Genomic DNA, 14,789 nt, shown 5'->3' on the forward strand with positions numbered 1-14,789 from the left:
ACTAAGAGATTGAACTGAACTGAATGTTTGTTCCTGATAATTTTCCTTGTTCTGAAGACTTTTTGAAACTAATATAGCTACCCCAGCTTTCTTTTGATTAATGTTAGCATGGAGAAGGAAATGGCAACCCACTCCAGTGTTCTTGCCTGGAGAATCCCAGGGATGGGGGAGCCTGGTGGGCTGCCATCTATGGGGTCGCACAGAGTTGGACACAACTGAAGTGACTTAGCAGCAGCAGCAGCATGGTATATCCTTCTCATTATTTTACTTCTAATCTACCTGTGATTGTTGAGTTGCTAAGTCATGTCTGACTCTTTGTGACACCATGGACTGTAGCACGCCAGGCTTCCCTATCCTTCACTGTCTCCCAGAGTTGGCTCAGACTTATGTCCATTGAGTTGGTGGTGCCATCCAGCCATCTCACCCTCCGTTGTCCCCCTCTCTTCCTGCCCTTGGTCTTTCCCAGCATCAGAGTCTTTTCCATTGAGTCAGCTCTTCCTATCAGGTGGCTAAAGTATTGGAACTTCAGTGTCAGTCCTTTAATGAATATTCAGGATTGATTCCTTTAGCGTTGACTGGTTTAATCTCCTTGCAGTCCAAGGGACTCATTCTCAAGAGTCTTCTCCAGCACCAATTCGTTGGTGCTCAGCCTTCTTTATGATCCAACTCTCACATCCGTACATGACTACTGGAAAAACCATAGCTTTGACTTTAAGGACCTTTGTCATCAAAGTGATGTTTTGGTCTAGATTTTCTTCTAAGGAATGAATGTCTTTTAATATCATGGCTGCAGTCACCATCTGCAGTGATTTTGGAGCTCAAGAAAGTAAAATCTGCCACTCTTTCCATTTTTTTCCCCATTTATTTACCATGAAGTGATGGGACTGGATGCCATTGACCTTCATTTTTTGAATAGTAAGTTTTAAACCAGCTTTTTCACTCTCCTCTTTTACCTTTATCAAGAGGCTGTGTAGTTCCTCTTCACTTTCTGCCATTAGGTAATATCATCTGAATATCTGAGGTTGTTGATATTTCTCCTGGCAGTCTTGATTCCAGCTTGTGATTCATCCAGCCCAGTATTTCTCATGATGTACTCTGCATATAAGTTAAATAAGCAGTGTGACAATGTACAGCCTCGGCATACTCCTTTCTCAATTTTGAACTAGTCCTTTGTTCTATGTCCAGTTCTAATTGTTGCTTCTTGACCTGCATACAGGTTTTCAGGAGGCAGGTAAAGTCATCTAGTATTCATCTCCCTTTAAGAATTTTCCACAGTTTATTGTGATCCAAGCAGTCAAAGGCTTTAGTGTAGTCACTGAAGCAAAGTTGTTTTTCTGGAATTCTCTTGCTTTGATCTCTGCTTCCTCTGCCTTTTCTAAATCCAATTTGTACCTCTGGAAGTTCTCAGTTCACATATTCTTGAAGCCTAGCTTGAAGGATTTTGAGCATTACTTTTCTGGCATGTGAAATGAGTGCAACTGTGCCATATTTTGAACAGTGTTTGGCATAGCAAACACCCTTTCCCAACAACACAAGAGATTACTCTATACATGGACATCACCAGATGGTCAGTACAGAAATCAGATTGATTATATTCTTTCCAGTCAGAAATGGAGAAGCTCTATAAAGTTAGCAAAAACAACACCTGGAGCTGACTGTGGCTCAGATCATGAGTTCCTTATTGCCAAATTCAGACTTAAATTGAATAAAGTAGGGAAAACCACTCAGCTTATTCAGGTATGACCTAAACCAAATCCTTATGATTATACAGTCAAAGTGACAAATAGATTCAAGGGATAAGATCTGATCTGGTGCCTGAAGAACTGTGGATAGAAGTTCATAACGTTGTCAGTGGGCAGTGACCAAAACCACCTCAAAGGAAAAGAAATGCAAAAAGTCAAAATGGTTATCTGAGAAACCTTACAAAGAGCTGAGTAAAGAAGAGAAGCGAGAGGCAAAGAAGAAAGGGATAGACATACCCTACTGAATGCAGATTTCCGAAGACTAGCAAGGAGAGATAAGAAAGCCTTCCTCAGTGATCAGTGCAAAGAAATAGAGGAAAAAATAGAATGGGAATGACTGGAGAGCTCTTCAAGAAAATTAGAGGTACCAGGGGAACATGTCGTGCAAAGATGGGCACAATAAAGCACAGAAATGGCAAGGACCTAACAGAAGCAGAGGGACTAAAAAGAGTTGGCAAGAATACACAGAAGAACTGTATAAATAAGGTCTTAATGATCCAGATAACCATGATGATGTAGTCACTCACCTGAGCCAGTCATTCCTGGAGTGTGAAGTCAAGTGGGCTTTAGGGAGCATTACTAAGAACAAAGCTAGTGGAGATGATTGAATTGCAGCTGAGCTATTTCAAATCCTAAAAAATAATGCTGTTAAAGTACTGGACTCTATGCCAGCAAATTTGGAAAACTCAGCAATGGCCATAGAACTGGAAAAGGTCAGTTTTCATTCCAGTCCCAAAGAAGGGCAATGCCAAAGAATGTTCAAACTACTGTACAGTCTACATCTATTTTTACATTTAAAGTGGTCTTTTTTTATAGACAGCAAGATACGTAAGTCTTCTTTTCTTATTGTTTGGTCTTCTATTCATTTTCTGCCATTTCTGTTTTAATTGAGCATTTTATATGATTTCATTTTTTCTCCTTTTTAAACATAGCAGTTATATTTATTTTTAGTGGTTTCCTGTTGATTTTAAAATGAAGATTTACAACTAATCTCAGTCCATTTCCCCTATATTACTTCACTGTATTACTGCACATGAAGTAACTATCTTATAAGAGTATTTCCAATTTCCCCCTTATAGCCATCAGTCATTTCATTTATCCATAAGTTATAACCACCAAGTATTGTTGCTATTAATTTGAAGAGTTAATCTATTAGAGTAAGGTTTTTTTTTTAGATTTTATTTTACTTTCATTTATTTTTTTCTTTAATGACCTTTTTTTTCTTAATTGAGATGTGGTTTTTGAACGTATATTGTTTTCCTCTCTAAAGAACCTCTTTTAATGTTATTTTCAAGGCCAGTCTATTAGCAATAAATTCCCAGTCTTTGTCAGACAGAGTCTTTATTTCTCCTTCAAAAAACTTCATTTTTGAAGGATGGTTTGACTGTTTAGCTATAATTCTAGGTTGATAGGATTTTTTCTTTCTACACTTTAAGTATTTCACTACACACTCTTCTTGCTTCCATGATTTCTGGAGAAGTCCTGTGTAATTCTTATCCTTGCTCCTCCATAGGTAAGAATATTTTTCCTCCAGTTTCTTTCAAACTTTTCTCTCTGTCTTTGATTTTTGCACTTTGAATATGATTGTTTGGTGATCTCTCAGATTCCTGGATCTATAGTTTGGTGTCTATCATTAATTTTATAAAAAATTCTGTCATTATAGCCTCAAGTACTCTTCTGTTTCTCTTTGTTAGTCTGCTGTTCCCCTTATATGTGTGTTATATCTTTTTGTAGTTGTCCCACATGGCACCCCACCTCAGTACTCTTGCCTGGAAAATCCCATGGACAGAGGAGCCTGGTGGGCTGCAGTCCATGGGGTCACGAAGAGTCGGACATGACTGAGCAACTTCACTTTCACTTTGCGCTTTCATGCATTGGAGAAGGACATGGCAACCCACTCCAGTATTCTTGCCTGGAGAATCCCAGGGATGGGGGAGCCTGGTGGGCTGCCGTCTATGGGGTTGCACAGAGTGGAACACAACTGAAGCGACTTAGCAGCAGCAGCAGCAGCACAGTCCTTAGATTTGTTCTATTCCACTTGTGCCATTCCTTTTTTATCTCTGATTTCAGTGTGAGAGGTTTCTACTGGCATATCTTCAGGCTCACTGATTGTTTTTCCTTCTTTTTTATTTTTTTTCACTCAGGCATGTCCAGCTCTTTGCAACCCCATGGACTGTATAGTCCATGGAATTCTCCAGGCCAGAATACTGGAGTGGGTAGCCTTTCCCTTCTCCAGGGGATCTTCCCAACCCAGGGATCAAACCCAGGTCTCCCACATTGCAGGTGGATTCTTTACCAGCTGAGCCACAAGGGAAGCCCTCACTGATTGTTTTTCATGTGCTTATTGGCCATTTGTATATCTATGGGGAAATGTTTATTTAGATTCTTTGCTCATTTTTGAATCAAATTGTGTTTGTGTGTGTTGAATATTGGGAGTTTTACATATATATCTTAGCTATTAATCCCTTATCAGATATATGGTTTGCCAATATTTTTCCTATTTGGTTGGTTACCTGTTTACTCTTGACATTATCTTTTGGTGCATAGTTTTTGTGTTTTTTTTAATTCTCAAGAAATTCTTTTACCTATTTTTTTTTTCTGTTGTTGCCTCTGCCTTTGGTGTCATAGCCGACAAATCTGCCATTTACAGTGTTATGAAGCTTTGACTCTGTTTTCTTCTAATAATTTTACAGTTTTAGGTCTTACGTTTAGGTCTCTGATCCATTTTTGAGTTCTTTTATATAGTGTTAGTGATCCATTTTCATTCTCTTGTATGTGAATATCCAGTTTTCCCAGCTGTGTTTGCCACCCTTGTCAAAAATTACTGGACTGTACATGTGAGCCTTTATTTCTGGACTGTCTTCTATCTCATTGGTCTATGTCTGTCCTTATGACAGTACCACACTGTTTTGGTTAGTGTAGCTTGGTAGTAAGTTTTGAAATCAGAAAATGTTAATCTTCCACTTTATTCTTTTTCAGAATTGTTTTGGCTATTCTGGATGCCTTGCAATTCCATACAAATTTTAGAATCAGTATGTCAGTTTCTACAAAGAAACTTCTGGGATTCTAGTAGACATTGTATTGATCATTCTAAGAGAGTATTACCATCTTAAGAGCAACATCTTAAAAACAACAAAGTTTTTAGATCCATGAACATGAAGTGATTTTTCATTTAAGTCTTTATTTCTTTCAACAATGTTTTACAGTTTTCAGAGTGAGTTTTCACTTTCATTAAAATTACTTTAAGTATTTTACTCTTTTCAGTGCTATTGTGAATTGAATTATTTTCTTAATTTTCTTTTCAGATTGTTCATTTTTAGTATATAGTATATTGATTTTTGTACATTAATCTTCTATCCTGCAATCTTGCTTAACTTGTATATTGGTTCCAGTAGTTTTTTAGTGGATTCCTTAGGATTGTCTCAATACAAATCTATGAATAAAGATAGTTTTACTTCTTTCTTTCTAATCTGAATGCCTTTTATTTCTTTTTTTGGGAACTTTCTTCATTGGCCTTTTTATTTATTTTAATTGAATTATAATTGATTTACAGTGTTGTGTTAATTTCTGCTGGACAACAGAGGGACTCATTTATACACATGCGTTCTTTTTTATTTTTATTTTTTCTGGACTAATTGTCATTCTAGGAGATTGAGTACAAATGTTGAATACAGTGATGAGAGCAGACGTTCTTGTTTCCAATCTTAGGGGAAAACTATGTGTTAAATACAATAATATTTACTATTGAATATAATAGTACCTGTGGGTCTGTATTCTGCATTCTAAACCTTGATTTATTTTTTACATATTCATATCAATATCTTCAGAGAACCTTTGTTCTCTTTAAAAGTGGCATAATATTCCATTGTATTGAGTATATCAAAAAAATTTAGTCAAACTTCTGATAAATATTTAGATGGCTTTTTTACTTATGTCATGCTGTATTATGCAGTCTTGCTACATGTTATTTTACACCTGTGTGTGTATCTCTAGGAAAAATGTTGAAAGAATTGTGTGATTTTGGTTGTTATAGTCATACTGCTCACTAGTGTGCTCCCACCAGAAAAAGAAAAAAAAAATGTGTGAGAGTACATGTCTTCTGACATATTCTCAACAACATAATCAGTCAGTTCAGTTCAGTCGCTGAGTTGTGTCCGACTCTTTACGACCCCATGAATCGCAGCACGCCAGGCCTCGCTGTCCATCACCAACTCCTGGAGTTCACTCAGACTCACGTCCATCGAGTCAGTGATGCCATCCAGCCATCTCATCCTCTGTCATCCCCTTTTCCTCCTGCCCCCAATCCCTCCCAGCATCAGAGTCTTTTCCAATGAGTCAACTCTTCGCATGAGGTGGCCAAAGTACTGGAGTTTCAGCTTTAGCATCATTCCTTCCAAAGAAATCCCAGGGCTGATCTCCTTTAGAATGGACTGGTGGGATCTCCTTGCAGTCCAAGGGACTCTCAAGAGTCTTCTCCAACACCACAGTTTAAAAGCATCAATTCTTCAGCGCTCACCTTTCTTCACAGTCCAACTCTCACATCCACACATGACCACAGGAAAAACCATAGCCTTGACTAGCCAGACCTTTGTTGGCAAAGTAATGTCTCTGCTTTTGAATATGCTGTCTAGGTTGGTCATAACTTTCATTCCAAGGAGTAAGTGTCTTTTAATTTCATGGCTGCAGTCACCATCTGCAGTGATTTTGGAGCCCAAACACATAAAGTCTGACACTGTTTCCACTGTTTCTCCATCTATTTCCCATGAAGTGATGGGACGAGATGCCATGATCTTTGTTTTCTGAATGTTGAGCTTTAAGCCAACTTTTTCACTCTCCTCTTTCACTTTCATCAAGAGGCTTTTGAGTTCCTCTTCACTTTCTGCCATAAGGGTGGTGTCATCTGCATATCTGAGGTTATTGATCTTTCTCCCAGCAATCTTGATTCCAGCTTGTGCTTCTTCCAGCCCAGCGTTTCTCATGATGTACTCTGCATATAAGTTAAATAAGAAGGATGACAAAAGAATTTATCTTTGCCAGTCTCATAAAGAAATTAATATTTCAGTATAGTTTTAGTTGCATTTTTCTTATGAAGGAAGTTGTGTATCTTTTCATATGTTTAAGAAGTATTTGAATTTCCTTTTTTGTGAAGATTTATTTTGTGAATATTTTTTGTAAAGATTCTCATTTTTAGTTTTTTGACATCTCTTTGGTTCTTCTAATTCTACAGGTATCTTTCAGAGTGGCTCACCTCCCTGAGTACCGTGAGATACAGTTTATCTAATCTAAGAATTTGAGCTTTTTTTGGTTCACTAGATTACTCATTAGATAATTCAATTCTAATTTAGTTATACTTATTTCATCCATTTTTTTCAACAAAACATATCTTTTTTGATATGTATGTAGTAGCAAAGTAAAAATTGAATTCTCCATTCTCTTTTGTCTCATTTCTACTTTCTGCTCAAATTTTTACCTATTTTTTGACTATTTGTGGATTGCTGTTTGTCTTAGTTCAAAAATCTCTAGAATAAGAGATGTCTATTGACCACAGTCAGTCTTATCTCCTTTTTATTTAATCACTTTTTAAAGAAGTAGTTAATTAGCAACTACTGTATACTTAGCCATGTTCTAAGAAGAAACAATATATAGTATTTTTGTTTTTAACAGAGAAAGATAAGGTTACTACACGTAATAATTACAGCATTATCATTACTAGATAATAGCATTTGTCACTTTATGTACACTGCATAACTTGTTAAAAATTTTGTTTACCAGCATGGATGAACTGTGCTTGTGCAAAATACCCAGAAGTTTTGAAAGAACTTTTTCTTCCCTGCAGCTCATTTTTCTAAGGTGCGGTGGTGAATAGGATTCTTAGAACTAGACATACAAGAGGGCTAGGCTATATTTGTATCAACTCCAAGTATTCTACAAAGTCAGTTACGGCATGTTCTTCCAAGTGCTTGTGGCAGGAGAAATATATTTCTATTGAGTTGTGTTAGGTTTCTAATAATCCTTTTTCTTAAAGGAAACAAGACACATTTATTCAAATAGCATATGATTCATTTCTGTCTCTCCGGTAAGTTTTCAGTATTTCCTTTGTCTCTTTTGTTTGATTGTGTGTGCTGCATCACTTCAGTAGTGTCTGACCCTTGGTGATCCTATGGACCATAGTCCTCTAGGCCCTTCTGTCCATGAGCTTCTCCAGGCAAGATTACTGGAGTAGATTGCCGTGTCCTCCTCCAGGGGATCTTCCTGACTCAGGGATCAAACCCACATCTCTTAAGTCTCCTGCATTGACAGGTGGGTTCCTTACCTCTAGTGCCACCTGGGAAGCCTGTTTGATTAGTTAAATTCAAGTTTGTACTTGCCTCGTCAGTCAGTCAGTTCAGTCGTGTCCAACTCTTTGTGACCCCATGGACTGCAGCACACCAGGCTTCCCTGACTTGCCTTTTGAAAGCTGCTAAATAAATTTTGACTTGAGGTCTCAACTTCTTTCACATTATACTAGAACTTATAAAGTTTACATATTAACAAATATTGACCTATAGTTGCTTTCTTGGAAATACTAAAGTTTATCTTAATTGAACCCAACTATATTTCAGAAATTGATTTTCTGTATTAATTATATCTGCAGTTTCACTTAAAAAAATGTTTTCTTTCTCTGAGGTTTTATGTGTTGTGTAGTGACAATTTTTTCCTACCATAGAAGCAATCTCTGTAGGGTTGATGTGCAGACACCTTCAGGTATGTTTGTTTTTATAGCATAGTTTTGCCCTCTACTTGACTTCCTCTTTCTCTTTTGCTGGTAGTCTTTCCACATTCCCTCCTGTTCTCGCACAGTTTAGGAACAATAAGGTTGATCAAGATAGAAAGGAAGGGAAAGGTATTAGAGTTTTCAAGCCAATGATCTTTCCTGTTCTTCTACTTTTTGCAAAGACTTCAATTTAATCAAAAAGTCTTAAGTAACATAGGATATTATAGAAAATATATTGGCTTAGTACCTGAAAATTTTAAGCCAGTCATCATCTGTTCCCTGGAGCAACAGGTAATTCATATAGCTCTTTGAGCAAAAGAATGGAGATTGACACTGTGGGTGGTCTTCCTGAACCATAGAAGTATAATTTAGCACATCTAGCACCCCACTCCAGTACTCTTGCCTGGAAAATCACATGGATGGAGGAGCCTGGTAGGCTGCAGTCCATGGGGTCGCTAAGAGTCGGGCACAACGGAGCGATTTCACTTTCACTTTTCACTTTCATGCATTGGAGAAGGAAATGGCAACCCACTCCAGTGTTCTTGCCTGGAGAATCCCAGGGACGGGGGAGCCTGGTGGGCTGCCGTCTATGAGGTCGCACAGAGTCGGACACGACTGAAGTGACGCAACAGCAGCAGCAGCAACACTCATCTCACACGCTAGTAAAGTAATGCTTAAAATTCTCCAAGCCAGGCTTCAGCAATACATGAACCGTGAACTTCCTGATGTTCAAGCTGGTTTTAGAAAAGGCAGAGGAACCAGAGATCAAATTGCCAACATCCGCTGGATCATGGAAAAAGCAAGAGAGTTCCAGAAAAACATCTATTTCTGCATTATTGACTATGCCAAAGCCTTTGACTGTGTGGATCACAATCAACTATGGAAAATTCTGAAAGAAATGGGAATACCAGACCACCTGACCTGCCTCTTGAGAAATTTGTATGCAGGTCAGGAAGCAACAATTAGAACCGGACACAGAACATACTGGTTCCAAATAGGAAAAGGAGTACGTCAAGGCTGTATATTATCACCCTGCTTACTTAACTTATATGCAGAGTACATCATGAGAAACGCTGGGCTGGAAGAAGCACAAGCTGGAATCAAGATTGCCGGGAGAAATATCAATAACCTCAGATATGACACCACCCTTATGGCAGAAAGTGAAGAGGAACTCAAAAGCCTCTTGATGAAAGTGAAAGAGGAGAGTGAAAAAGTTGGCTTAAAGCTCAACATTCAGAAAATGAAGATCATAGCATCTGGTCTCATCACTTCATGGGAAATAGATGGAGAAACAGTGGAAACAGTGTCAGACTTTATTTTTCTGGGCTCCAAAATCACTGCAGATGGTGACTGCAGCCAAGAAATGAAAAGACGCTTACTCCTTGGAAGGAAAGTTATGACCAACCTAGACAGCATATTCAAAAGCAGAGACATTACTTTGTCAACAAAGGTCCATCTAGTCAAGGCTATGGTTTTTCCTGTGGTCATGTGTGGATGTGAGAGTTGGACTATGAAGAAAGGTGAGCGCTGAAGAATTGATGCTTTTGAACTGTGGTGTTGGAGAAGACTCTTGAGAGTCCCTTGGAATGCAAGGAGATCCCACCAGTCCATTCTAAAGGAGATCAGCCCTGGGATTTCTTTGGAAGGAATGATGCTAAAGCTGAAGCTCCAGTACTTTGGCCACCTCATGCAAAGAGTTGACTCATTGGAAAAGACTCTGATGCTGGGAGGGATTGGGGGCAGGAGGAGAAGGGGATGACAGAGGATGAGATGGCTGGATGGCATCACTGACTCGATGGACGTGAGTCTGAGTGAACTCCGGGAGTTGGTGATGGACAGGGAGGCCTGGTGTGCTGCAATTCATGGGGTCGCGAGGAGTTGGACACGACTGAGAGACTGAACTGAACTGAACTGACACTGAAAGAGCTATGCTAAGAAGTAACAACTCAACTAAGTCAGTGAGAGCATATGTCATACTTTTAAATGATTGATAATAATGTATAATATTTTCGATTAATTAACTGTAAGATGATGATAGGGTGCTGCTGCTGCTAAGTCGCTTCAGTCGTGTCCGACTCTGTGCAACCCCATAGACAGCAGCCCAACCAGGCTTCCCCGTCCCTGGGATTCTCAAGGCAAGAACACTAGAGTGGGTTGCCATTTCCTTCTCCAGTGCATGAAAGTGAAGAGTGAAAGTGAAGTTGCTCAGTCGTTTCCAACTCTTAGCAACCCCATGGACTGTAGCCTACCAGGCTCCTCCGTCCATGGAGTTTTCCAGGCAAGAGTACTGGAGTGGGGTGCCATAGGGTAGCTTACTGTATAATCAAAAAGTTGAATAAGATTTAATAGTTAAGAGCTCAAGTTTGATGATGTTGGACTACCTCACTTAGTTGCTTACCAGTAGTGTGAACTCAGGCAGTCACTTTATCTCATTTTGCATCATCAGGGTCTGTGTCTGTAAGGTGAGGATGGTAACAACATACCTACCTTAGCTGACTACACACATGCACACTCTGATACTGAACTTAGAATATATTTACTGGCACAAAACAAAAGCCCTCAATAAATGTTCAAGTTCTTTTCTTCCTTTTTTAAGCTTTCATATACTATCATTAGAGTATTAAGACTATTTGCAAGATTAATCATGCTAAATTAGATTTTTTTTTAAACAACAAATATTTATATTAAAACAATTAGCAAAGGTTTCCCTGCTGGTCCAGTGGTTCAGAATTTACCTTACAGTGTGAGAGACACTAGTTGGATCCCTAGTCGGGGAGGATCCCACATGCCACAGGGCAACTGAGCCTGTGTGCCACAACTAACGAGCCTGCGCTCTGAAGCCCATATGCCACAACTACTGAAGCCTGTGCTCCACAGCAGGAGAGGCCACTGTGCTGAGAAACCGTTGCAACTAGAGAGTAGCCCCCACTCTCTGCAACTGAAGGAAGCATGTGCACAGCACCGATAGACCTAGCCTAGCAAAAAAATAAATGAATAAATTAAATAAAAAAACAGTATTTCCAACTTGTCTTGTGAGTTAAGTAGTTGTGTTTTTTTTTTTCTCAGTGGTTATAATCATTCCATGATATATGTTAAATGATCTCATCATCCTCTCTTTATCAGGCTTCTGTTACGCTTTAAGAAAATTATAGAGGTACCTGTTCTCGCTCTTAGTGGCATTCCCTAGTCAGCTTAACATTTTTCATATCTAAATCTAATAGAAACTCATTGCTCTATTTAAATTACACTTGGTCTTTTTGACAATTTTGTTTCATAACAATTATAATTTCTTCTTACGGTGTATTTCATATGACTTAAAATTTTTTCTTTGGAGGTATTCCTTTAAAGTGCTGCTAATTGCATGATAACATTTACTATGAAATCTGTATGTTACCTCTGATTGAAAGGTTCAATTTCAGTAGATCAAACCATCAAGTAATATCTTTTAAAACTTTCAAAAGTTTTCAAGAAGAAAACCACAGTCTGAGCAAAGCAGTATGTGTTATTATTTTAATATACTGGTATTTTTTCAGGCTCATGAGAGGCTAGAAGATTCAAAACTAGAAGCTGTCAGTGATAATAACTTGGAATTAGTCAATGAAATTCTCGAAGATATCACCCCTCTAATAAATGTGGATGAAAATGTGGCAGAACTGGTTGGTATACTCAAAGAGCCTCACTTCCAGGTAAACTTTCTCTATTCTCTTCTTTCCAAGTCCCCTGTATTCCCAAAATATTCTTTTAGTAGTTTCTGTTTAAGATGAAGTTTTTGAAAGATTTAGGGCCATTTGTTGCAGATTACAACTTAGATGTTTTAATATCCTCATATGCTTATGCTACATAAACAGATACACTTACTATACAAATGTACAGTGTCTGTCAAAGAAATGCATTAGAATGGGTTTTTCTTTGTGTAATTAAAAAAAAACAACAAACCTATTTCACCATCAGACCACATGCTTGGGACACGTTTCTCGTGGTGATAGTGGATTTTTCTTCCTTAATACCACTGTTTCCCAGCCCTTCTTATGACCAATGATATGCCTTTTCAGTATTGCTTCTAAGACTGGGTTGCAGCTGATGACCTTAGAACAAGAGAGAGCTGTAGGGGATAGAAACAATGACATACTTTCCCCAGGGACAAAAGATAAATTCAACTTAAGCATTTGTCTGTGTAGGTGAAGAGTTAATCAGTTTACCAAAGACGAATCAGTTTCAGAAGAGAGAAAGGGAAGTGGAGATTTCTTAGAAATCTATAATTAAGACAGTTTGGTATTGGGGCAGTATTAGAAAAATAGATTACCTGAAGAGAAGAGAAACCCCAGAAATACATCCTCCGACAAATGGCAGCTTGATTTATGAAACACTATATTTTAGTGGAGAAAGAATGGACTGTTCAATAAATGGTCGTGAGATAGAAGAATAAAGTGTCACCTGCTTGTCACTGCAAATCTTAGCATTAAAAATCAAATGGCAGCACCCCTATGCTTTTCCTCAAGATTTTCCATGACTCTCTAACCATGTTACTGCAAAAATTATGTAAATGTATAGTGAGATGGTTCCAACATAAATCTATATCTTAAGTACAAAAAACAGAAACACATGTCAGAGACACCGTTATGCAGGGGCCAGTTAATTGAGGCCTTAAATGCATACTAAGATATTTGAACTTTATCCAGAGGACATTGGGAACCTTGGGAAGGGATAGGGGTGGGGGAGGTTATTAAACAGGGAGAGGTCAGATAGTGGAGCTATATGGTTTTGTGCCAAGGTGAGAAGTTGCGATGGCAGCATAGATAGTGGGAAATGTGAGGATTTTCAAGTTTTAAGCTGTAAAATCAATAGGGCTTAGTGAGTGAGTACATGTGACAGCCACAGAAGAGAAATCTGGGAAGTTGATAAGGACAGGATTTCTGACAAACAATTGATGGCATCTACTGAGATAAAGAACACTCTGGGAGGGCTATTTTGGTCATGCTCATGTTAAAGTAACTGGCCATGTTAAGTTTGTGGTATCTTAGAAGAATGCATCTGGTAGAACTTTGCAAGCATGCTATATTTTTTATGTAAGTATGAAATTTAATGCATAAATTTATATGAGGTCTAAAAAATATATATAAACTTGTGAAATAGCAGCAAGTAAAAATGCAGAAATTAAGACATTGCATTTTTATTACCCAAATCACCACTATACTACCATGGTGCATATTTCTCCATATTTTTTCTATTCATAAATATACATATGTATTTTTTTCTTTACTGACTGCAATCATTTTGCATAAGCTGTTTTGTAATTTACCCTTTTTTCAGCCATTGACTTCCACTTTTCCATTTCAATAGACCTCTGTAACACGCAGTGCATTTTACACAAAAATACTCTTTACAGCTGGTTTGTATGTATGAATTTTCAAATTAGGTCCATATGTGGCATTAGTTAGACCATCCCTTTCTCCCTTGATTATGATGTTGACCTACTAGAGAGACCAGACCAGGCCATTATCCTGCAGAATCCACTCCTTGGATTTACTTGTGTGCTTTCCTGCTATGTTGTTTAGTTATCCTATTTCTTATAAACAGAAGTTTTACCTAAAAGATGGCTTAAGTTATATTTGAAACTAGGATGCATCTTGGGCTTCCTAGGTGGCACTAGTGGTAAAGAACCCGCCTGCAGTGCAGAACACCTCAGAAACACAGATTCAATCACTGGGTCTGGAAGATGGCCTGGAGAAGGCCTAGCAACCCACTCCAGTATTCTTGCTGGAGAATCCCGTGGACAGGAGAGCCTTGGTGGGCTATAGTCCATAGGGTCACAGAGAGTTGGACACGACTAAAGCAACTTAGCTCACACTCAGGTGATACAAGGTAAATTAATCTGCATCAGATGATGTATAATATCTGGTTGGCCCATCACTCTTCTTTTTTTCTGAATTGAAAATTTTTTTTTTAAACTTTTAATTTTGTGTTGGGGGTGAGTGTGTTAGTCATGTAGTTGTGTCCGACTCTCTGTGACCCCATGGACTATAGCCCCCCAGACTCCTCTGTCCTAGCCAATTAACAAACAATGTTGTAATAGTTTCAAGTGAATAGTGAAGGGGTTCAGCCATACGTTGCCCCATCACTCTTCATGCTGAGATTAGTCCCTTAATCAAGGGCAATGACAGCCAAATCCTACCCTTGAAAGCCTTTCCACTAAGAAGTAATCTAGTGTGTTATTATTCTGGCATTATACAAATGCTGTTTCCTTTCAACCATGTAGTTACTGATGAGTTCAAATTAATAATCCTTGCCTGACT

At 38.3% G+C, this 14,789-nt stretch overlaps 1 protein-coding gene across 28 annotated transcripts in view; it reads left to right on the forward strand.

The window, feature by feature from the left end:
- PALS2 (protein associated with LIN7 2, MAGUK p55 family member) overlaps positions 1-14,789 on the forward strand; it is a 164,260-nt gene that overhangs the window by 110,334 nt on the left and 39,137 nt on the right. For all 28 annotated transcript variants that reach the window (XM_086396317.1, XM_086396307.1, XM_086396312.1 and 25 more), the window contains one exon: positions 12,030-12,182. In XM_086396317.1, the coding sequence (XP_086252443.1) occupies positions 12,030-12,182 (153 nt within the window). The remainder of the gene's footprint in view (positions 1-12,029; positions 12,183-14,789) is intronic.

This window comes from Bos grunniens, chromosome 4 (genome assembly GCF_055505025.1).
Source record: "Bos grunniens cultivar Pamir isolate PY7600 chromosome 4, Bosgru_T2T1.0, whole genome shotgun sequence".
Lineage (NCBI taxonomy): Eukaryota > Metazoa > Chordata > Mammalia > Artiodactyla > Bovidae > Bos > Bos grunniens.